General features: G+C 47.8%; 2 protein-coding genes across 8 annotated transcripts in view; one reads left to right on the forward strand and one right to left on the reverse strand.

Moving 5' to 3' along the window:
* Positions 1–22936, forward strand: part of macrod1 (mono-ADP ribosylhydrolase 1) — a 114030-nt gene that overhangs the window by 18306 nt on the left and 72788 nt on the right.
* The window catches only part of LOC106604369 (leucine-rich repeat transmembrane protein FLRT1), a 32083-nt gene continuing 25733 nt past the window's right edge, over positions 16587–22936 (reverse strand). For all 3 annotated transcript variants that reach the window (XM_014198929.3, XM_014198928.3, XM_014198927.3), the window contains 2 exons: positions 22043–22933; positions 16587–21178 (listed from right to left, as the gene is read on the reverse strand). In XM_014198929.3, coding sequence (XP_014054404.1) covers positions 19941–21178; positions 22043–22922 — 2118 coding nt within the window. In that variant the 5' untranslated portion in view covers positions 22923–22933 and the 3' untranslated portion in view covers positions 16587–19940. The remainder of the gene's footprint in view (positions 21179–22042; positions 22934–22936) is intronic.

Consider the following 22936-nt stretch of genomic DNA (forward strand, 5'->3'; position numbering starts at 1 on the left):
TAGAGTTACAGAAATAGCTCTAAATGAAGCATATAGAGGAGGACCTGTTTCTTTGTTAACCACTCAACACAGAATATCCGCATGTGCGCACACTTCCTTGGAAATCATTTGTAGAAAATATCCTTTCCATTTTATTCAGCTATGTTCTATTGTATTCTTCATACTATAAAATAATACCACAGAATTCTAAACAAATCTTGTCTGCTAAATGAACTAGTGTAGCCCACAGCCATATGGCATAGCCACATCAGGACCTGCTAAATGAACTAGTGTAGCCCACAGCCATATGGCATAGCCACATCAGGACCTGCTAAATGAACTAGTGTAGCCCACAGCCATATGGCATAGCCACATCAGGACCTGCTAAATGAACTAGTGTAGCCCACAGCCATATGGGATAGCCACATCAGGACCTGCTAAATGAACTAGTGTAGCCCACAGCCATATGGCATAGCCACATCAGGACCTGCTAAATGAACTAGTGTAGCCCACAGCCATATGGCATAGCCACATCAGGACCTGCTAAATGAACTAGTGTAGCCCACAGCCATATGGCATAGCCACATCAGGACCTGCTAAATGAACTAGTGTAGCCCATAGCCATATGGCATAGCCACATCAGGACCTGCTAAATGAACTAGTGTAGCCCACAGCCATATGGCATAGCCACATCAGGACCTGCTAAATGAACTAGTGTAGCCCACAGCCATTTGGCATAGCCACATCAGGACCTGCTAAATGAACTAGTGTAGCCCACAGCCATATGGGATAGCCACATCAGGACCTGCTAAATGAACTAGTGTAGCCCACAGCCATATGGCATAGCCACATCAGGACCTGCTAAATGAACTAGTGTAGCCCACAGCCATATGGCATAGCCACATCAGGACCTGCTAAATGAACTAGTGTAGCCCACAGCCATATGGCATAGCCACATCAGGACCTGCTAAATGAACTAGTGTAGCCCACAGCCATATGGCATAGCCACATCAGGACCTGCTAAATGAACTAGTGTAGCCCACAGCCATATGGCATAGCCACATCAGGACCTGCTAAATGAACTAGTGTAGCCCACAGCCATATGGCATAGCCACATCAGGACCTGCTAAATGAACTAGTGTAGCCCACAGTCATATGGGATAGCCACATCAGGACCTGCTAAATGAACTAGTGTAGCCCACAGCCATATGGCATAGCCACATCAGGACCTGCTAAATGAACTAGTGTAGCCCATAGCCATATGGCATAGCCACATCAGGACCTGCTAAATGAACTAGTGTAGCCCACAGCCATATGGCATAGCCACATCAGGACCTGCTAAATGAACTAGTGTAGCCCACAGCCATATGGCATAGCCACATCAGGACCTGCTAAATGAACTAGTGTAGCCCACAGCCATATGGCATAGCCACATCAGGACCTGCTAAATGAACTAGTGTAGCCCACAGCCATATGGCATAGCCACATCAGGACCTGCTAAATGAACTAGTGTAGCCCACAGCCATATGGGATAGCCACATCAGGACCTGCTAAATGAACTAGTGTAGCCCACAGCCATATGGCATAGCCACATCAGGACCTGCTAAATGAACTAGTGTAGCCCACAGCCATATGGCATAGCCACATCAGGACCTGCTAAATGAACTAGTGTAGCCCACAGCCATATGGCATAGCCACATCAGGACCTGCTAAATGAACTAGTGTAGCCCATAGCCATATGGCATAGCCACATCAGGACCTGCTAAATGAACTAGTGTAGCCCACAGCCATATGGCATAGCCACATCAGGACCTGCTAAATGAACTAGTGTAGCCCACAGCCATTTGGCATAGCCACATCAGGACCTGCTAAATGAACTAGTGTAGCCCACAGCCATATGGGATAGCCACATCAGGACCTGCTAAATGAACTAGTGTAGCCCACAGCCATATGGCATAGCCACATCAGGACCTGCTAAATGAACTAGTGTAGCCCACAGCCATATGGCATAGCCACATCAGGACCTGCTAAATGAACTAGTGTAGCCCACAGCCATATGGCATAGCCACATCAGGACCTGCTAAATGAACTAGTGTAGCCCACAGCCATATGGCATAGCCACATCAGGACCTGCTAAATGAACTAGTGTAGCCCACAGCCATATGGCATAGCCACATCAGGACCTGCTAAATGAACTAGTGTAGCCCACAGCCATATGGCATAGCCACATCAGGACCTGCTAAATGAACTAGTGTAGCCCACAGTCATATGGGATAGCCACATCAGGACCTGCTAAATGAACTAGTGTAGCCCACAGCCATATGGCATAGCCACATCAGGACCTGCTAAATGAACTAGTGTAGCCCACAGCCATATGGCATAGCCACATCAGGACCTGCTAAATGAACTAGTGTAGCCCACAGCCATATGGCATAGCCACATCAGGACCTGCTAAATGAACTAGTGTAGCCCACAGCCATATGGGATAGCCACATCAGGACCTAACATAAGGACAACTCAGAGTATGTTATTCTGTTCTTCTGAAATAGACTACATTTTCTTCATATCATGTTTCTTTAGACCTGTCTAAAATAATAATGGATTTATTGTTATGGTGTAGGCTATATTAAATGGATTTATTAGACTTGTTAAAATGTAGATGTTCCAAAGGTCTGCATCAGTGGCTTGTAGGCTACAGTATGCCTGGAAGCCTGGAGATGCTAAATGTGTTGGTTAACCTCTATGGGCTAGGTGGGACGCTTGCGTCCCACCTACTCAACAGCCAGTTGAATCCTGTGGCGCGTTATTCAAATACCTTAGAAATGCTATTACTTCAATTTTTAAAAAATATGACTATTTTACACCATTTTAAAGATAAGACTCTCGTTAATCTAACCACACTGTCCGATTTCAAAAAGGCTTTACAACGAAAGCAAAACATTAGATTATGTCAGCAGAGTACCCAGCCAGAAATAATCAGACACCCATTTTTCAAGCTAGCATATAATGTCATAAACCCAAACCACAGCTAAATGTAGCACTAACCTTTGATGATCTTCATCAGATGACAACCCTAGGACATTATGTTATACAATACATGCATGTTTTGTTCAATCAAGTTCATATTTATATCAAAAACCAGCTTTTTTACATTAGCATGTGACTAGCATGTGACTAGCATTCCCACCGAACACTGCCGGTGAATTTACTAAATTACTCACGATAAACGTTCACAAAAAGCAGAACAATTATTTTAAGAATTATAGATACAGAACTCCTCTATGCACTCGATATGTCCGATTTTAAAATAGCTTTTCGGTGAAAGCACATTTTGCAATATTCTCAGTAGATAGCCCGGCATCACAGGGCTAGCTATTTAGACACCCAGCAAGTTTAGCACTCATCAAAGTCAGATTTACTATAAGAAAAATGTTATTACCTTTGTTGTCTTCGTCAGAATGCACTCCCGGGACTTCTACTTCAATAACAAATGTTGGTTTGGTGCAAAATAATCCATCGTTATATCCAAACAGCGGCGTTTTGTTCGTGCGTTCAAGACACTATCCTAAAGGCTAAATAAGGGTGGCGAGCATGGCGCAATTCGTGACAAAAAAATTCTAAATATTCCATTACCGTACTTCGAAGCAGGTCAACCGCTGTTTAAAATCAATTTTTATGCCATTTTTCTCATAAAAAAGCGATAATATTCCGACCGGGAATCTGCATTTAGGTAAACAGACAAAAGAAAAGAAAGCATTCGGTCGACGCGGGCACGCGCCTAAGCCCATAGTACTCTGAGTGGCCACTTGCCAAAAGCGATAGTGTTTCAGCCAGAGCCTGCCTCGATATCGTTCAGCTTTTTCCCGGGCTCTGAGAGCCTATGGAAGCCGTAGGAAGTGTCACGTTATTGCACAGATCCTCAGTTTTCAATAAAAAGAGCCAAGATGAAACACTACTTCTCAGACAGGCCACTTCATGCATGAAATCTTCTCAGGTTTTGGCCTGCCATATGAGTTCTGTTATACTCACAGACACCATTCAAACAGTTTTAGAAACTTTAGGGTGTTTTCTATCCAAAGCCAATAATTATATTCATATTCTAGTTACTGGGCAGGAGTAGTAACCAGATTAAATCGGGTATGTTTTTTATCCGGCTGTGTCAATACTGCCCCCTAACCCTAATAGGTTAATTAATGGTCAATTACCATGAGACCTGCAGTTATTTGCTTGACAATCACAGGCTGACGAAATTCCATGACCTCCACAGCACTAGGTCCATTATCTTTTCGACCTACTTTATATCTGGTTTTAATCGTTCAAGTTTACTGAAAATGTTGTACCATCCCCCCAAAATAATTGTGATGTTTTATTTTAATTACCTTTTTTTACTGTTTGGACAAAAATCGCTGAAGTTGGAGATGTTTATATCTCCCTCACTAACTTTAAACCTCAGCTATCTGAGCATCTAACCAATCACTGCAGCTGTACACAGCCCATCTGTAAATAGCCCATCCAATCTACCTACCTCATCCCCATATTGTTTTTATTTACTTTTTTCCTCTTTTGCACACCAGTATTTCTACTTGCACATCTATCACTCCAGTGTTAATTTGCTAAATTGTAATTACTTCGCTACTATGGCCTATTTATTGCCTTACCTCCTCACGCCATTTGCACACACTGTATATAGACTTTTCTATTGTGTTATTGACTGTAGGTTTGTTTATTCCATGTGTAACTCTGTGTTGTTTGTGTCGCACTGCTTTGCTTTATCTTGGCCAGGTCGCAGTTGTAAATGAGAACTTGTTCTCAACTGGCCTACCTGGTTAAATAAAGGTTAAATATTCTTTTTTATATATATATAAAAAATAAAATAGGCTGAGAGAGGCTGGACTGAGGGCATGTACAGTGAGGGTGTCACGCCCTGACCTGAGAGAGCCGGTGTGGGGGCTACACCCCGAACCAGAACCGCCGGCAAGTATAGAGGCCCACCCAGACCCTCTCCTATAGGTTCAGGTTTGCGGCCGGGAGTCCGCACCTTTGGGGGGGGGTACTGTCACGCCCTGACCTGAGAGAGACGTTTTTTCTCTGTTTGGTTAGGTCAGGGTGTGACATGGGGTGGGCATTCTATGTGTTGTAATGCTATGTTGGTTTTTCCTTTGATTGGCCTAGTATGGTTTCCAATCAGAGGCAGCTGCCTATCGTTGTCTCTGATTGGGGATCATACTTAGGCAGCCCTTTTTTCCCACAGTCAGTTGTGGGATCTTGTCTTTGTTTGGTTGCATGTGTTTTGCACTATGAAGCTTTTCATTCGTTGTGTTGATTTATTGTTTTTTGCTGGTTCACCTTTAAAATAAAAGATAATGAACTCAACTCACGCTGCGCCTTGGTCTACCTTGAACAACGGACGTTACAGAGGGGAAAAAGTATTTGATCTCTTGCTGATTTTGTATGTTTGCCCACTGACACAGAAATGGTCAGTCTATAATTTTAATGGTAGGTTTATTTGAACAGTGATCGACAGAATAACAACAAAAAATCCAGAAAAACGCATGTCAAAAATGTTATAAATTGATTTGCATTTTAATGAGGGAAATAAGTATTTGACCCCCTTTCAATCAGAAAGATTTCTGGCTCCCAGGTGTCTTTTATACAGGTAACGTGCTGAGATTAGGAGCACACTCTTAAAGGGAGTGCTCCTAATCTCAGCTTGTTACCTGTATAAAAGACACCTGTCCACAGAAGCAATCAATCAATCAGATTCCAAACCCTCCACCATGGCCAAGACCAAAGAGCTCTCCAAGGATATCAAGGACAAGATTGTAGACCTACACAAGGCTGGAATGGGCTACAAGACCATCGCCAAGCAGCTTGGTGAGAAGGTGACAACAGTTGGTGCGATTATTCGCAAATGGAAGAAACACAAAAGAACTGTAAATCTCCCTTGGCCTGGGGCTCCATGCAAGATCTCACCTCGTGGAGTTGCAATGATCATGAGAAGGGTGAGGAATCAGCCCAGAACTACACGGGAGGATCTTGTCAATGATCTCAAGGCAGCTGGGACCATAGTCACCAAGAAAACAATTGGTAACACACTACGCCGTGAAGGACTGAAATCCTGCAGCACCCGCAAGGTCCCCCTGCTCAAGAAAGCACATATACATGCCCGTCTGAAGTTTGCCAATGAACATCTGAATGATTCAGAGGACAACTGGGTGAAGTGTTGTGGTCAGATGAGACCAAAATGGAGCTCTTTGGCATCAACTCTACTCGCCGTGTTTGGAGGAGGAGGAATCCTGCCTATGACCCCAAGTACACCATCCCCACCGTCAAACATGGAGGTGGAAACATCATGCTTTGGGGGTGTTTTTCTGCTAAGGGGACAGGACAACTTCACCGCATCAAAGGGACGATGGACGGGGCCATGTGCCGTCAACTCTTGGATGAGAACCTCCTTCCCTCAGCCAGGGCATTGAAAATGGGTCGTGGATGGGTATCCCAGCATGACAATGACCCAAAACACACGGCCAAGGCAACAAAGGAGTGGCTCAAGAAGAAGCACATTACGGTCCTGGAGTGGCCTTGCCAGTCTCCAGACCTTAATTCTATAGAAAATCTGTGGAGGGAGCTGAAGGTTCGAGTTGTCTAACGTCAGCCTCAACCTTAATGACTTGGAGAAAATCTTCAAAGAGGAGTGGGACAAAATCCCTCCTGAGATGTGTGCAAACCTGGTGGCCAACTACAAGAAACGTCTGACCTCTGTGATTGCCAACAAGGGTTTTGCCACCAAGTACTAAGTCATGTTTTGCAGAGAGGTCAAATACTTATTTCCCTCATTAAAATGCAAATCATTTTATAACATTTTTGACATGCGTTTTTCTGGATTTTTTTGTTGTTATTCTGTCTCTCACTGTTCAAATAAACCTTCCATTAAAATTATAGACTGACCATTTCTTTGTCAGTGGGCAAACGTACAAAATCAGCAGGGGATCAAATACTTTTTTCCCTCACTGTAGGCCTGTTGTAAGGCAGGTCCTCACCAGACATCACCGGCAACAACATCGCTTATGGGCACAAACCCACCGTCGCTGGACCAGACAGGACTGGCAAAAAGTGCTCTTCACTGACGAGTCGCGGTTTTGTCTCACCAGGGGTGATGGTCGGATTCGCGTTTATCGTCGAAGGAATGAGCGTTACACCGAGGCCTGTACTCTGGAGCGGGATCAACTTGGAGGTGGAGGGTCCGTCATGGTCTGGGGCAGTGTGTCACAGCATCATCGGACTGAGCTTGTTGTCATTGCAGGCAATCTCAACGCTGTGCGTTACAGGGAAGACATCCTCCTCCCTCATGTGTTACCCTTCCTGCAGGCTCATCCTGACATGACCCTCCAGCATGACAATGCCACCAGCCATACTGCTCGTTCTGTGCGTGATTTCCTGCAAGACTGGAATGTCAGTGTTCTGCCATGGCCAGTGAAGAGCCCGGATCTCAATCCCATTGAGCACGTCTGGGACCTGTTGGATCGGAGGGTGAGGACTAAGGCTATTCTCCCCAGAAATGTCTGGGAACTTGCAGGTGCCTTGCAAGAACTGGCAAATCTGGTGCAGTCCCTGAGGAGGAGATGCACTGCAGTACTTTATGCAGCTGGTGGCCACACCAGATACTGACTGTTACTTTTTAGATTTTGACCCCCCCCCCCCCCCCACTTTGTTCAGGGACACATTATTCAGTTTCTGTTAGTCACATGTCTGTGGAACTTGTTCAGTTTTTGTCTCAGTTGTTGAATCTTGATATGTTCATACAAATATTTACACATGTTAAGTTTGAAAATAAACACAGTTGACAGTGCGGAAAAAAACACTGTATTAAACTCAGTACTAGTACTGTTTTCAATTTCGTTAAGCAGTTTGTGTTTCTTAACCAGGCAAAGCTAAATAGTAGGCTGGTGACTAATAGTTAAGGGGAAGCAAGAGGTTTGCTTGCGTGATGTGTAGCCTATGATCGGATGCGGAGCCTGGCTGCCTCTCTGCCAACAATCATCGCATGCTCCCCCGTAGCTCACCAGCTGATGTCGGCTGGGTGTGGTGCATCCTTCCCACTGCTAGAGAACAGAACCCTTACTTCTCTGCCCACCCAGTGCTGCTAATAGTCTGCTTATCAAATTAGCCTATCCAGTCCAAGTGCAAATACAAGTCACAGAAGGGCGAGTCCGAGTTACCAAAGGTCGAGAAGGCGAGTCCATGTCCGAGTTACCAATGGTCGAATCCAAGTTGAGTCATGAAAATCGGGACTTGACTACAACAAAACCATAACCAATGTTGCCACAACCGACATGGGTAATATTGTGATCGATACTCTCATCCCCGTTTAACCCCCTCTACATGCTCGACTTGTCTTGCTCATTCTAAGCGCTAGCAAACCCTCTTCAGAGATGAGGATGAAACTCCCATGAGAAATGCTAGAAGAACCCATTCTACAAGGTTGTATTGTTCTGTGCTCGTCCTTTTCTATTCCTGTCGTTAAGTAGGGTCATTAAGTAGGGTCGTTAATTAAGTAGGGTCATTAAGTAGGGTCGTTAATTAAGTAGGATCGTTAATTAAGTAGGGTCATTAGGAGGGTCGTTAATTAAGTAGGGTAATTAAGTAGGGTCGTTAAGTAGGGTCGTTGAATCTGTAAGAGGCGGAAATGAGTCGGTGTTTATTCTGTAGGTCGGAGAGAGGCTGTTGCCCTAGAGCTCTCCTGATGCTGCAGCAGTCAGTGTACATTCTCTCTCCTGATGCTGCAGCAGTCAGTGTACATTCTCTCTCCTGATGCTGCAGCAGTCAGTGTACATTCTCTCTCTTGATGCTGCAGCAGTCAGTGTAGATTCTCTCTCCTGATGCTGCAGCAGTCAGTGTACATTCTCTCTCCTGATGCTGCAGCAGTCAGTGTACATTCTCTCTCCTGATGCTGCAGCAGTCAGTGTACATTCTCTCTCCTGCTGCTGCAGCAGTCGGTGTACATTCTCTCTCCTGATGCTGCAGCAGTCGGTGTACATTCTCTCTCCTGATGCTGGGGAGCAGTCGGTGTACATTCTCTCTCCTGATGCTGGGGAGCAGTCGGTGTACATTCTCTCTCCTGATGCTGGGGAGCAGTCGGTGTACATTCTCTCTCCTGATGCTGGGGAGCAGTCGGTGTACATTCTCTCTCCTGATGCTGGGGAGCAGTCGGTGTACATTCTCTCTCCTGATGCTGGGGAGCAGTCGGTGTACATTCTCTCTCCTGATGCTGGGGAGCAGTCGGTGTACATTCTCTCTCCTGATGCTGGGGAGCAGTCGGTGTACATTCTCTCTCCTGATGCTGGAGCAGTCGGTGTACATTCTCTCTCCTGATGCTGCGGAGCAGTCGGTGTACATTCTCTCTCCTGATGCTGCAGCAGTCGGTGTACATTCTCTCTCCTGATGCTGCAGCAGTCGGTGTACATTCTCTCTCCTGATGCTGCAGCAGTCGGTGTACATTCTCTCTCCTGATGCTGCAGCAGTCGGTGTACATTCTCTCTCCTGATGCTGCAGCAGTCGGTGTACATTCTCTCTCCTGATGCTGGAGCAGTCGGTGTACATTCTCTCTCCTGATGCTGCAGCAGTCGGTGTACATTCTCTCTCCTGATGCTGCAGCAGTCGGTGTACATTCTCTCTCCTGATGCTGCAGCAGTCGGTGTACATTCTCTCTCCTGATGCTGCAGCAGTCGGTGTACATTCTCTCTCCTGATGCTGCAGCAGTCGGTGTACATTCTCTCTCCTGATGCTGCAGCAGTCGGTGTACATTCTCTCTCCTGATGCTGGAGCAGTCGGTGTACATTCTCTCTCCTGATGCTGGAGCAGTCGGTGTACATTCTCTCTCCTGATGCTGGAGCAGTCGGTGTACATTCTCTCTCCTGATGCTGCAGCAGTCGGTGTACATTCTCTCTCCTGATGCTGCAGCAGTCGGTGTACATTCTCTCTCCTGATGCTGGAGCAGTCGGTGTATATTCTCTCTCCTGATGCTGGAGCAGTCGGTGTATATTCTCTCTCCTGATGCTGCAGCAGTCGGTGTACATTCTCTCTCCTGATGCTGGAGCAGTCGGTGTACATTCTCTCTCCTGATGCTGCAGCAGTCGGTGTACATTCTCTCTCCTGATGCTGGAGCAGTCGGTGTACATTCTCTCTCCTGATGCTGGAGCAGTCGGTGTACATTCTCTCTCCTGATGCTGGAGCAGTCGGTGTACATTCTCTCTCCTGATGCTGCAGCAGTCGGTGTACATTCTCTCTCCTGATGCTGCAGCAGTCGGTGTACATTCTCTCTCCTGATGCTGCAGCAGTCGGTGTACATTCTCTCTCCTGATGCTGCAGCAGTCGGTGTACATTCTCTCTCCTGATGCTGCAGCAGTCGGTGTACATTCTCTCTCCTGATGCTGCAGCAGTCGGTGTACATTCTCTCTTCTGATGCTGCAGCAGTCGGTGTACATTCTCTCTCCTGATGCTGCAGCAGTCGGTGTACATTCTCTCTCCTGATGCTGCAGCAGTCGGTGTACATTCTCTCTCCTGATGCTGCAGCAGTCGGTGTACATTCTCTCTCCTGATGCTGCAGCAGTCGGTGTACATTCTCTCTCCTGATGCTGCAGCAGTCGGTGTACATTCTCTCTCCTGATGCTGGAGCAGTCGGTGTACATTCTCTCTCCTGATGCTGGAGCAGTCGGTGTACATTCTCTCTCCTGATGCTGGAGCAGTCGGTGTACATTCTCTCTCCTGATGCTGGAGCAGTCGGTGTACATTCTCTCTCCTGATGCTGGAGCAGTCGGTGTACATTCTCTCTCCTGATGCTGGAGCAGTCGGTGTACATTCTCTCTCCTGCTGCTGGAGCAGTCGGTGTACATTCTCTCTCCTGCTGCTGCAGCAGTCGGTGCACATTCTCTCTCCTGATGCTGCAGCAGTCGGTGCACATTCTCTCTCCTGATGCTGGAGCAGTCGGTGTACATTCTCTCTCCTGATGCTGGAGCAGTCGGTGTACATTCTCTCTCCTGATGCTGGAGCAGTCGGTGTACATTCTCTCTCCTGATGCTGGAGCAGTCGGTGTACATTCTCTCTCCTGATGCTGGAGCAGTCGGTGTACATTCTCTCTCCTGATGCTGCAGCAGTCAGTGTACATTCTCTCTCCTGCTGCTCTACTAGGAATGTAATTAATTTGTATCAATTGAATGTCATTGCCAAAGGTTGTCAGTTGTGTACTGTACTGTACTGTGATTAGTGCTACTCAGTGAGAGGTAGTTAAATGGACAGGAAGAGCACAATCACATGGGCTAGCTCACTGAAAGGTTTCAGAGATTAGATGGCTGGTGCACGCACACACACAAACACATGCCCTTACCGTCAGGGAGGTGGTATGAGGTCTGATACCAACAGACAGTTTCTATCTACAAGCCATCAGAATGCTGAACACTGGGGCACGTTGTCTCGCTCTCCTCCCTACTGCAGTGAAAAGGCAACACAGCACAGCAAGTGTTTATAGCGCTGTCCCTGCTGAAACACAATTTCAGCCATTTCGTTTCTTACTTGTTTCTGACTGAAAAGTTCTGTTACAGAAATCCCTCATTTTATTAAGAAAAACATTTCCTATTCCCTCAACCCTGCTCTCTTTACATGAAACGTGTAAGCGTCGCATGTGACCAATATTTCCTGGTGATGACAAACTCAGAACACCTTACACGTGACAGCTCGATAGTGTTTATACAAGCTACTATACAACGCCTACTAATGATAACGACATTACTTATTATTATATTAATGTTCATAATAATAATTGTAATAACAATAAGGAGATCAAGAAAAAGGAGGCTATAGGAGTGAGAGCTGTGTGTATATTATGTGTGACAAACAGGTGCTGTTAGATTACAATATCATTGTTCTGCTTGTTTGAAACAGTGTAAACAAATCTAATTATAAGTAATGAAAAACAAATTGTAAAGCCTTTAAAAACCAGCCAAATCTGTGAAATTTCTTTATCCAACATTTTGCTGCTGCATGAGGCTTGGTGCTCACGGAATCAGTAAGTTATTAAACAAACACTCAAACAGGCAACAGAAGCAAGATCTGTCTTATTTGTGTAGATATATATGGATGATTTATAAAGCCAGGCACATTTGACATTTAGGCTATTGATTATAGACCTAATTAAGTTTGGGTTTCTTCAATTTTCTTAGATAATTAGGCTAAGGCAAGGAATGTTTCCTCGTCTCTGCTGCTGCTGCCTCTGCCGCATTGTTCTCAATCCCAATATGCACATAGCAACATAGGGAAAGGTGCCAGTTCTACGGCGCACTGAAAATTGTTTCAGAACGGTGCACAGCGACCGTATCCAACGATGGACAAAGCACATTTGTTATAAAATAATATTAGATTTATTAGTGTTGCACCATTATTTTAACATAATATAACCATATACAATTTCAGTATCACATGTCTTAGGGTGATGGACTGGACCATCCCCGTGGCCTCCACAATGAATTAGTCCACTGAGACCGGTGCGAATCACACAGGTGTCTTGTGCACCATATCTTTTGTATTTGTATTATTATTGCCACTGCTCGACTAAAGAAATATCGGTCAACAAACAGCCTATCGACCAAACAATGGACCAGTCGACTAAATGGGGTCAGCCCTTTTCTATTCTACTGAGACATTTACTTTATGTTCCTATTGTTATCTTTGATTTCATATTGTTGTTGCATTGTCGTAGTGTTGAGCGATTTAGTGCTTTTTGAGGTTTGACTCCAAAAAAAATCATCCCTGGTTTCGCAACTTTTTTAAAACATTGAATGCACTATGTATTATGTGGGTTGAACGCTGTAACAACACAGAATACATTTTACATTTACATTTTAGTCATTTAGCAGACGCTCTTATCCAGAGCGACTTATAGTAGTTTTTTAAAAATTATTATTATTTTTTGTACTTTTTTTTTTGTACTGGCCCCCTGTGGGAATCGAACCCACAACCCTGGCGTTGCACACACCATGCTGGCGTTGCAAATACCATGCTCTACCAACTGAGCAACAGGGAATAAAACTATTAATAAAAGTCCCATGATGGTAGTGACTGAACATTACTGCTGATCACTTATTAACCATCACTTATTCACATTATTTGACTTGTTTGTTAGGGGTGTGTACAGGAGGCAAAGTCAGGTGCAGGAGAGCAGTGTAGTAAACAGGCGCACTTTAATTCCGGTCCAAAATTGAAAGCACATAAAAACAATAACGTGCCAAAAACACGGAACATAGCAAAAGTATAGCGCCTGACAAAATTCACATAACAATAAACAATTACACACAAAGACATGGAGGGGAACAGAGGACTAAATACATGCGGTGTGATTATGGAATGAAAACCAGGTGTGTAATGGAACAAGACAAAACAAATGGATATATGAGAAATGGAGCGGCGATGGCTAGAAAGCCGGTGACGTCGAACGTCGCCCGAACAAGGAGAGGAGCCGACTTCGGTGGAAGTCGTGACGTTGTTGTGTATATTACATTCGTTTTATTTGATTACTTTATTATTTTAAGTCATCATCTCATCTCTGTGCTGTCTGACAAAATCACTATTTTAGTAATTCTTCAAAGTAAATAAGGCATATGACTGCTGAGTACCAATTATTAATCACTTAGATCATGTATTTTCAGGTAGAGATACCTTGCGACACAACTGCTCTCAATCCCTCTCGATTGCAGGTCTTCAGTCTCTTCTCGCCCTCTGGTCTGCAGCACACAGACCGGACAAGTAGGTGCCCAATGGATTATGGTCGTTGTAGTTAATTACCACGTTTTTTGCACTAAACTATGTAGAATATTGGCCTGTTGGAAACTACCACTCCCTACTACATTGCACAGTTCGGGCTTGATCTGATTTATTTCTAGAGAAACTGCGCATTGAGGTCACAGAAAAGCAACTAACGAAATGTCATTCAAATAATTGAACCGAGGTAGGTTAATTCGTTTAAAAATAACAGACATTTTGGTTAGTCGCTCAGCACTACATTGTCGAGAAGGAAACTGCAAGTAAGCATTTTGTTGGACGGTGTACACCATGTGTATCCCGTATGACTAATAAAACGTGAAACACACAAACATATAGTACACACACACACACAAACACCCACCCTGTACTGTGTTACACAAACTGTTTGTCTGAGACACTTACACCCTCCCTGGCTTGTTATATTGATTTGTGCTTACAGCATTAGTACTCACTTAGAATGGGAGGCATGTCCTCACGTTAACATACAGACAGACCATGTAGACTAGATACACACACACACACACACACACACACACACACACACACACACACACACACACGTCTCCAGACCATATAGACTAGATACAAACACGCACGCTCAAGAGCATGCTGCTACAAACACACACAAATCGATAGGGAGTAGCTTCCTAAGGCTACTAAATCTAGTCAGTAATAACACAGCTACTATGTATTCAGAGAGTATATTTAATGAACATCACTCTGCCGCATTATGTACACTGAACAAAAATATAAACGCAACATATAAAGTGTTGGTCCCATGTTTCATGAGCTGAAATCCCATACATTTTCCAGAAGCACAAAAAGCTTATTTCTCTCAAATGTTTGTTTACTTCCTTGTTGGTGAGCGTTTCTCAAGATAATCCATCCACCTGGAAGGTGTGGCGAGGCGAGACGCGGGGGAGCCGGGCGAGACGAGGTGCGGGGGAGCCGGGCGAGACGAGGCGCGGGCGAGACGAGGCGCGGGGGAGCCCGGGCGAGACGAGGCGCGGGGGAGCCCGGGCGAGACGAGGCGCGGGTGAGCCCGGGCGAGGCGAGGCGCGGGGGAGCCCGGGCGAGGCGAGGCGCGGGGGAGCCCGGGCGAGGCGAGGCGCGGGGGAGCCCGGGCGAGGCGAGGCGCGGGGGAGCCCGGGCGAGACGAGGCGCGGGGGAGCCCGGGCGAGACGAGGCGCGGGGGAGCCCGGGCGAGGCGCGGGGGAGCCCGGGCGAGGCGAGGCGCGGGGGAGTCGGGCGAGGCGCGGGGGAGCCCGGGGAGTCGGGCGAGACGCGGGGGAGCCCGGGGAGTCGGGCGAGACGCGGGGGAGCCCGGGCGAGACGCGGGGGAGCCCGGGCGAGACGCGGGGGAGCCCGGGGGAGTCGGGCGAGACGAGGCGCAGCCCGGGGAGTCGGGCGAGACGAGGCGCAGCCCGGGGAGTCGGGCGAGACGAGGGGGAGCCCGGGCGAGGCGCGGGGGAGCCCGGGCGAGGCGCGGGGGAGCCGGGCGAGGCGCGGGGGAGCCCGGGGAGTCGGGCGAGACGAGGCGCAGCCCGGGGAGCCCGGGCGAGGCGCGGGGGAGCCCGGGCGAGGCGCGGGGGAGCCGGGCGAGGCGCGGGGGAGCCGGGCGAGGCGCGGGGGAGCCCGGGGAGTCGGGCGAGGCGCGGGGGAGCCCGGGCGAGGCGCGGGGGAGCCCGGGGAGTCGGGCGAGACGCGGGGGAGCCCGGGGAATCGGGCGAGGCGCGGGGGAGCCCGGGGAGTCCGGCGAGACGAGGCGCAGCCCGGGGAGTCGGTGAGACGAGGGGGAGCCCGGGCGAGGCGGGACGAGGGGGAGCCCGGGCGAGGCGGGACGCGGGGGAGCCCGGGGAGCCGGGCGAAAAAACTCTGATGCTTCCAATATGTGGTGTCAGCATTCTGTCAGGACTGACGCTGGGAGATGAGAAGCAAGTACAGGGAGTGAATATTTAATCAATAACCGACATGAAACAAAACATGCACAGCGTCTGGACAGAGGGAACAAAACAACATTAATGCTGACACAGGGTTGAGGAATAGACGGATATAGAGTAGGCAATCAATAAGTGATGGAGTCCAGGTGAGTCCAATGAAGTGCTGATGCGCGTAACGATGGTAACAGGTGTGCGTAATGATGGGCCGCCTGGCACCCTCGAGCGCCAGAGAGGGGGAGCGAGAACAGGCGTGACAGTTTTGTCACACAACACAATGCCACAGATGTCTCAAGTTTTGAGGGAGCATGCAATTGGCATGCTGACTGCAGGAATATCCACCAAAGCTATTGCCAGAGAATTGAATGTTAATTTCTCTACCTTAAGCCGCCTCCAACATCGTTTTAGAGAATTTGGCAGTACGTCCAACCGGTCTCACAACCGCAGACCATTTGTAGTCACTTCAGCCCAGGACTTCCACATCCAACTTCTTTACCTGTGGGATCGTCGGAGACCAGCCACCCGGACAACTGATGAAACTGAGGAGTATTTCTGTCTGAAATAAAGCCCTTTTTGTGGGGAAAAACTCATTCTGATTGGCTGGGCCTGGCTCCCCAGGGTTGGCTAAGCCCCTGTCCAGTCATGTGAAATCCATAGATTAAGGCCTAATTAATTTATTTCAATTGACTGATTTCCTTATATGAACTGTAACTCAGTAAAATCGTCAATTGTTGCGTTTCTATTTTTGTTCAGTATATTTAAGTTGACTTGATTCTTCCTAATATTATGCCAGTTTATTTGTACAGTATAATTTAACACAACCCACCACCACCTCCCAATAAAACACATATGAAAACATTTTAAGTTTTACCAATATTATTTTTATTCGCATAGAAAATCAAAGAAACCAAACAAACAGTTTGCACCGTTATACATAAGACTTTGTGAAAAGCTAAGCATATTTAAAGGAAAGGTTTCTAAGACCGTAAAGAAGGCTCTAGATCTTTTCTCTTCCCCCAGAATGCTTTTCCAACTGGAGTTTTGGATTGGAAAAAGCCATAAGGCTAATTAAGTTTAGCATGGTATATTTAAGCAATAAGGTACGAGGGGGTGTGGTATATGGCCAATATACCATGGCTAAGGGCTGTTCATATGTACGACGCAACGCGGAGCGCCTGGAAAAACTCCTTAGCCATGGTATATTGGCCATATACCACAAACCCCCAAGGTGCCTTATTGCTATTATAAACTGGTTACAAATGTAATTAGAACAGAAAAATACATGTTTTGTCATACCCGTGGCCAATCAGCACTTAGGGCTCGAACCACCCAGTTTATAATAAAAACTATAGTCTATACATAACTCACTCTAACAATCTCTTTTCTTTCTCTCCCTCCTTTTCCCATCACTCTCTTTACTCTTCTCTCCGTTGTGATTCAGTTGTGATTGAGAGGCTAGAACATTGTTATAATATACGTAGATTGACAGAAATACATTTCCGAGTGTGTGATTAGAGTGCAGAGATGCACAGTGCTGCAGTTTGGTTCATCCATGATTTCTACGGAACTCTTTGCCCCCTTACCTGTGACCTGACTGTGTCTGTCTCGCTGGATCTGGATGACTGACTATGATGCACACAGAGATACTAAGTAGATACTAAGTAGCTATAATGGTACGGCTATTACAGCTTGCTGTGTTTTTCCCCCCTTCATCTTTCCTGATAGCAACCAATAGAAAATGCCTTTTACTTTGGGTTGATTTACTTCATTTGATTGCAGACATTTCTGTATGATTGTCCAGTTAACATGCCTTTGCTTTTCATATTATGATGACATGCAATATGCAAAAGGATATATCCTTTAATATTGGTGTTCTGTATGTTAAGGGAAACGCCAATATGTTGAATTATTTTATTCCATGACCTTGTAATAACAATTTTATCTCTTTAAAGATGGGCACGTTTGATGAATACACTCTTTTCACTTTCTGCTCCTTCCTGTACTAAAACATCAATGATAGGTCAAGTAGAAATAAACTGGTCCTGTTAAGAAGTAGCAGGGTTTGGATGAGGGTCTAGTTATATTCCTATCCTTTTCACCCTTTCCCTCTGGCATTAGTTCTCTCTTTGCTCTCCCTCTTCACTCTCCCTCTTGTCTATCTCGCTCCTTACTTTTTCTCCCTCTCTCTCTCGAAGGATCAGGGTCTATAGTCTTCCTTTTCACCCTTTCCCTCTTTTATTATCCCCCCCCTTCCTCAAATATTCCGTCATCTTTTTTTTTACCTCCCTTTGCTTACTCCTATCTCTCCCTCTCATTAGAGTCCCCGGGCGGGCAGTGCTGCAGTAGGAGCCCCTGTCCCTCAGAGCTGCTATCAGCTCTTCTCAGCTAGAACAAAGTTATCTCTGTCTCGTTCCCTCTCTCTCTGCAACACAAAATAAACAGAGAAATAAAATAAAAAAACAAGAGGGGAAAGAGAAAAGTAGAGGTCTAAGATAGGAACATATATATTTTCTGTCAGTCAGTGATGAGTTGTTGTGACTAGTACCATCAAACCCTTACCCGTGTGTCTACACAGCGCATACAGAAGTAGGTAGTTGTATACACTACATGACCAAAAGTATGTGGACACCTGCTCGTCTAACATCTCATTCCAAAATCACGGGCATTAATATGGAGTTGGTCCCCCCCTTTGCTGCTATAACAGCCTCCACTCTTCTGGGAAGGCTTTCCACTAGATGTTGGAACATTGCTGCGGGGACTTGCTTCCATTCAGCCATGAGCATTAGTGAGGTCGGGCACCGATGTTAGGCGATTAGGCCTGGCTCGCAGTCGACGTTCCAATTCATCCCAAAGGTGTTCGATGGGGTTGAGGTCAGGGCTCTGTGCAGGCCAGTCAAGTTCTTCCACACCGATCTCGACAAACCATTTGTGGACCTTGCTTTGTGCACGGGGGCATTGTCATGCTGAAAGAGAAAAGGGCCTTCCTCAAACTGTTGCCACAAAGTTGGAAGCACAGCATCGTCTAGAATGACATTGTATGATGTAGCGTTAAGATTTCCCTTCACCGGAACTAAGGGGCCTAGCCCAAACCATGAAAAACAGCCCCAGACCATTATTCCTCCTCCACCAAACTTTACAGTTGGCACTGTGCATTGGGGCAGGTAGTGTTCGTCTGACATCTGCCAAACCCAGATTGGTCCGTTGGACTGCCAGATGGTGAAGCGTGATCACTCCAGAGTACGCGTTTCCACTGCTCCAGACTCCAATGGCAGCAAGCTTTACACCACTCCAGCCGACGCTTGGCATTGCGCATGTTGATCTTAGGCTGGTGTGTGGCTGCTTGGCCATGGAAACCCATTTCATGAAGCTCCCGACGAACAGTTCTTGTGCTGGCGTTGTTTCCAGAGACAGTTTAGAACTCTGTAGTGAGTGTTGTAACCGAGGACACGGTATTTTTACGAGCTTCAGCACTCAGCAGTCCTGTTCTGTGAGCTTGTGGCCTACCACTTTGCGGCTGAGCCATTGTTGCTCCTAGACATTCCCACTTCACAATAACAGCACATACAGTTGACCGGGTCAGCTCCAGCAGGACAGAAATTTGAAGAACTGACTTGTTGGAAAGGTGGCATCCTATGACGGTGCCACGTTGAAAGTTACTGAGCTCTTCAAGAAGGCCATTCTACTGCCAATGTTTGTCTATGGATATTTCATGGCTGTGTGCTTGATTCTATTCACCTGTCAGCAACGGGTGTGGCTGAAATAGCCGAATCCACTCATTTGAAAGGGTGTCCACATACTTTTGTATATATAGTGTAGCAGTCTACACAAGTGTTTCTCTCTGGAATATATTTGCCTTTTAGCGTCTGCCTACGCCTAAACATCCACCTCAAACTACTAACTGTCTTTTATGGAATAGAAGGACGAGTACAGTAGCTGTAAAGTTACTGAGACCTCAAAACAATGTATAAACATGAGAAGCACTGAAACACTTCTGTCACCCAGCTAACATGTATGTGGGGTGGCTCTGTGGGGACACAGCAACCCAAGCCATTCAGCTAAGTAACAGACCATTAAGATTCAGAGCAGAACTGAGGAGGCACAGAGGGTACTTTGGAACCAAGGAAACCAACCAACCAACCGCCTGCTAGAACCGTATCCTTAGAACGGCATCCAACCGGTGGGGGTGGGAGAAGTGTGTCTGAGATGATGTCATCACGTGTAGGTGTAGTCTATATCCGGGATCATCCCTTGCTCCCGGTAACCCTGGTTGGTCCCGTAGCCTGCCGTGTGACCCAGTTGGGTGATGCCGTTGTGACTCTGGTTGCTCCGGTAGGTGCCGTTACCGTGCGTTGAGGGGAAGATGGTGTGCACGTAGGTCACATCCTCCCCTCCTTTGGGTTGCAGTGGCTGATGGGTCGTCATGGGCGTCATGGCGAAGCCGGGGCTCCTGATCTCCAGGATGGAGCTGTCCTTCTTAGTACCCGACTCCACGTAGTCATCGTACGGCTTCCCGACCCCGCGCTGACCTCTGACCCCATAGGATTCTGTTTCCCCGGAGACATACCCGGTGCGCTGGCCGTACCAGCAGAAGATGCCAAAGATGAGTATGAGGGAGACCAGGGCCGTGGCTCCGCCGATGATCTCGGCCACGGGGAGGGCTGCCATCTCTGTGTCCGAGTCCTCACCCCCGTCTCCCCCCTCGGGGCGCAGAGCCTCCCCCGTCTCTATCTGAGAGCAGACGGGGGTCTGATCTGTTGTGTCCTTCTCCTGCTGCTGGCCTCTCTGTGACCCTCTAGAGTGGGAGGAGGTGGAGCGCAGGGGGAGCAGGCAGATGAGGTAGTGTGATCGTGGCGTGAGCTGGGTCAGTAGGTACTGCTGTCTCTCCCCGGGGACCAGCGTCTCTGTGATGGAACCCAGAGCGGCGCTGCTGCCCAGCCTCAGCCACGACAGCCGGAAGGAGGGCGCCGGCCGCGGGCACAGCCATGTCACCTGCACACTGTCTGCCGACAGAGGCTTCACGGTGAGTTCTAAAGCGTTGTGTGAGGCATGACCCCCCGCCTCTCCTCCCGGTGGTAACGGCATCACCAGGCCCGGCCGTATGGCTCTGAGGGTGAACAGAGAGCCCTGGGTGGGGGGAAAGGTGGTAGTACTAGTGACAGTGTCAAGTCCCAGACCACCACCTCCTCTACCCCCCACACTGTTCACCCCTCCTGGGGGGCCTTCACACTGGTCCATGAGCCCAGAGAGGTCCCTGAGGGCCTGGCCTCGCACCGCCTCCGGTCCGTGGCAGGTCAGGCCCCGTACTGTCACCGCCTCCCCGCGGCCAAACAGCCAAGTGTGGAGCCAGCGCAGGTTGCAGCCACAGTACCAGGGGTTCCCCCGCAGCAGCAACAGCTCCAGGCCGTCCGTGTCCCTCAGCAGCCCCCGGGGCAGAGTGGTCAGGTTGTTCCCTGCAGGCATGGAAGTGGACACAAGTCACTACGTATGGCACCTGATGTAGAATAATATGCTCATCTGCTGCTAATTTTGTGAGTAGTTCACTAAAGTTACTCTGCAATATACAGAGTATATGTCTAGACTCAGAGCAATGTCAAATCTTAACTAGAATCCTAAGGAAACTATTTTCATCTGTTCTAATTAGGGTTGAATAGTGGGAACCGGGTTACTGAGATTTACCACCCAAACCCACTCCCTTTTCCCGATTTTATAAAGAACTGCAAGAAACCGGTAAATTCAAATGTTATTTTTATGAACAGCATGACTTGAAATGGAAGTGTTAAATTATATGCAATATCTAAATCTGTCTTCTCTACGGGCCAAGGCCTGCCCTCTGCTATCTGCATGACCAATCATCAACTCTTAGGGTGGGGACAGACAGCGCATCTCAGTATGAAGAGGAGTTCACAATGCATGTATCATCTCATCATGGTAACTTCTTTTCTTGTGGACGGTAGGAATACATTTGCTGCAGCATAGCAGTAATGTAAGGACTGAATGCACGTCCAATTTATACATCTGGCTTTTGGAGGTTTCCTTATTTTTTCATTGTAAAGATGCATTTTTTTAATGGCAACCGCAGAGTTTTAAAACAGCCCATCAGTTTAATATTGTTATTTTAAATCAGTGCACACGCGAGCGCACCCTGTCTTTCTCTCCATCAGTTCTGTTTCTGTCGTGCGTAATGTGCAGTAGTCTGTATCATAATTATGTATTGAATAACGGCACTATTATTTAGACTTTTTTGCGCTTGGGATAATAAAAGGTCTTTAATGTAGGGCTGATCAGGCTCAGGTAGCATCAGGCTGGTTGATTACCTGACAGGTCCAGCCGCAGCAGCCTCCTCATCCCGTCCAGGGTCCCCCGGGGCACGTGAATCAGTCCGTTGTCCTGCAGGTGCAGCCTCATCAGGTGTGTGCTGGGCAGGTTGATGGGTGGGGCCTGCAGGGCATTGCGGACTAGCGACAGCTCCGTGAGGTTGGCCAGGCGGGAGAAGGTGTCGTCGGCGATGCGGGTGTTGGCCAGGAGATTCCCGTCCAGGACCAGGCGTCTCAGTGAGGCCAGGCCTCGGAAGGCGTGGGTGGGGATGGTGTTGATGCGGTTGTCGTCTAACCTCAGCTCCTCTAAAGAAGCCGGGAGGCCGGCTGGGATGCTGGACAGGTGGTTCCGGGAGAGGAAGAGTAACCTCAGCCGCGGCATACCGGAGAAGGCCCGCTCCTGAATGCTCACTGTGGAGATGGAGTTGTCGTCCAGGTGTAGCCTCTCTAGCAACGGTAACCTGGCCAACGCCGTGCGCGGCAACGTCCGAATGTTGTTGTCCTGCAGGTGTAGTTCCCGTAGCGATGGCGGCAGGTGTATAGGAAACTCATCTAGTTGGTTGGCGTAAAGGTAGACCACACGGATACTACTGCTGCGCTCTAACGACGCCGGCAGGCCGGAGTTGGCCAACCGGTTGCTCTGTAGGTAGAGAACGGTAGCCGTTAACGGTAGCGGAGGGATCATGCTCAGGCTCCGGTCGTTACAGTAGACGAAGCCCTCGTCACACCGGCACACTGACGGGCACGGGAAGTCTTCCTCGCCTTCCTCCATGGCAACTGCTGCTGCCGCCGCCAACTCCAGCATCTCGGCCAATAGAGTCAGGCACAGGAGGAGCAAAAAGAGCCAATCACGGAGCTCGGTCAGACTCTCGGCCGCCATAATCCCGCCCTCTG

Source organism: Salmo salar, chromosome 05 (assembly GCF_965601325.2).
Source record: "Salmo salar chromosome 05, fSalSal1, whole genome shotgun sequence".
In the NCBI taxonomy this organism is placed as follows: domain Eukaryota; kingdom Metazoa; phylum Chordata; class Actinopteri; order Salmoniformes; family Salmonidae; genus Salmo; species Salmo salar.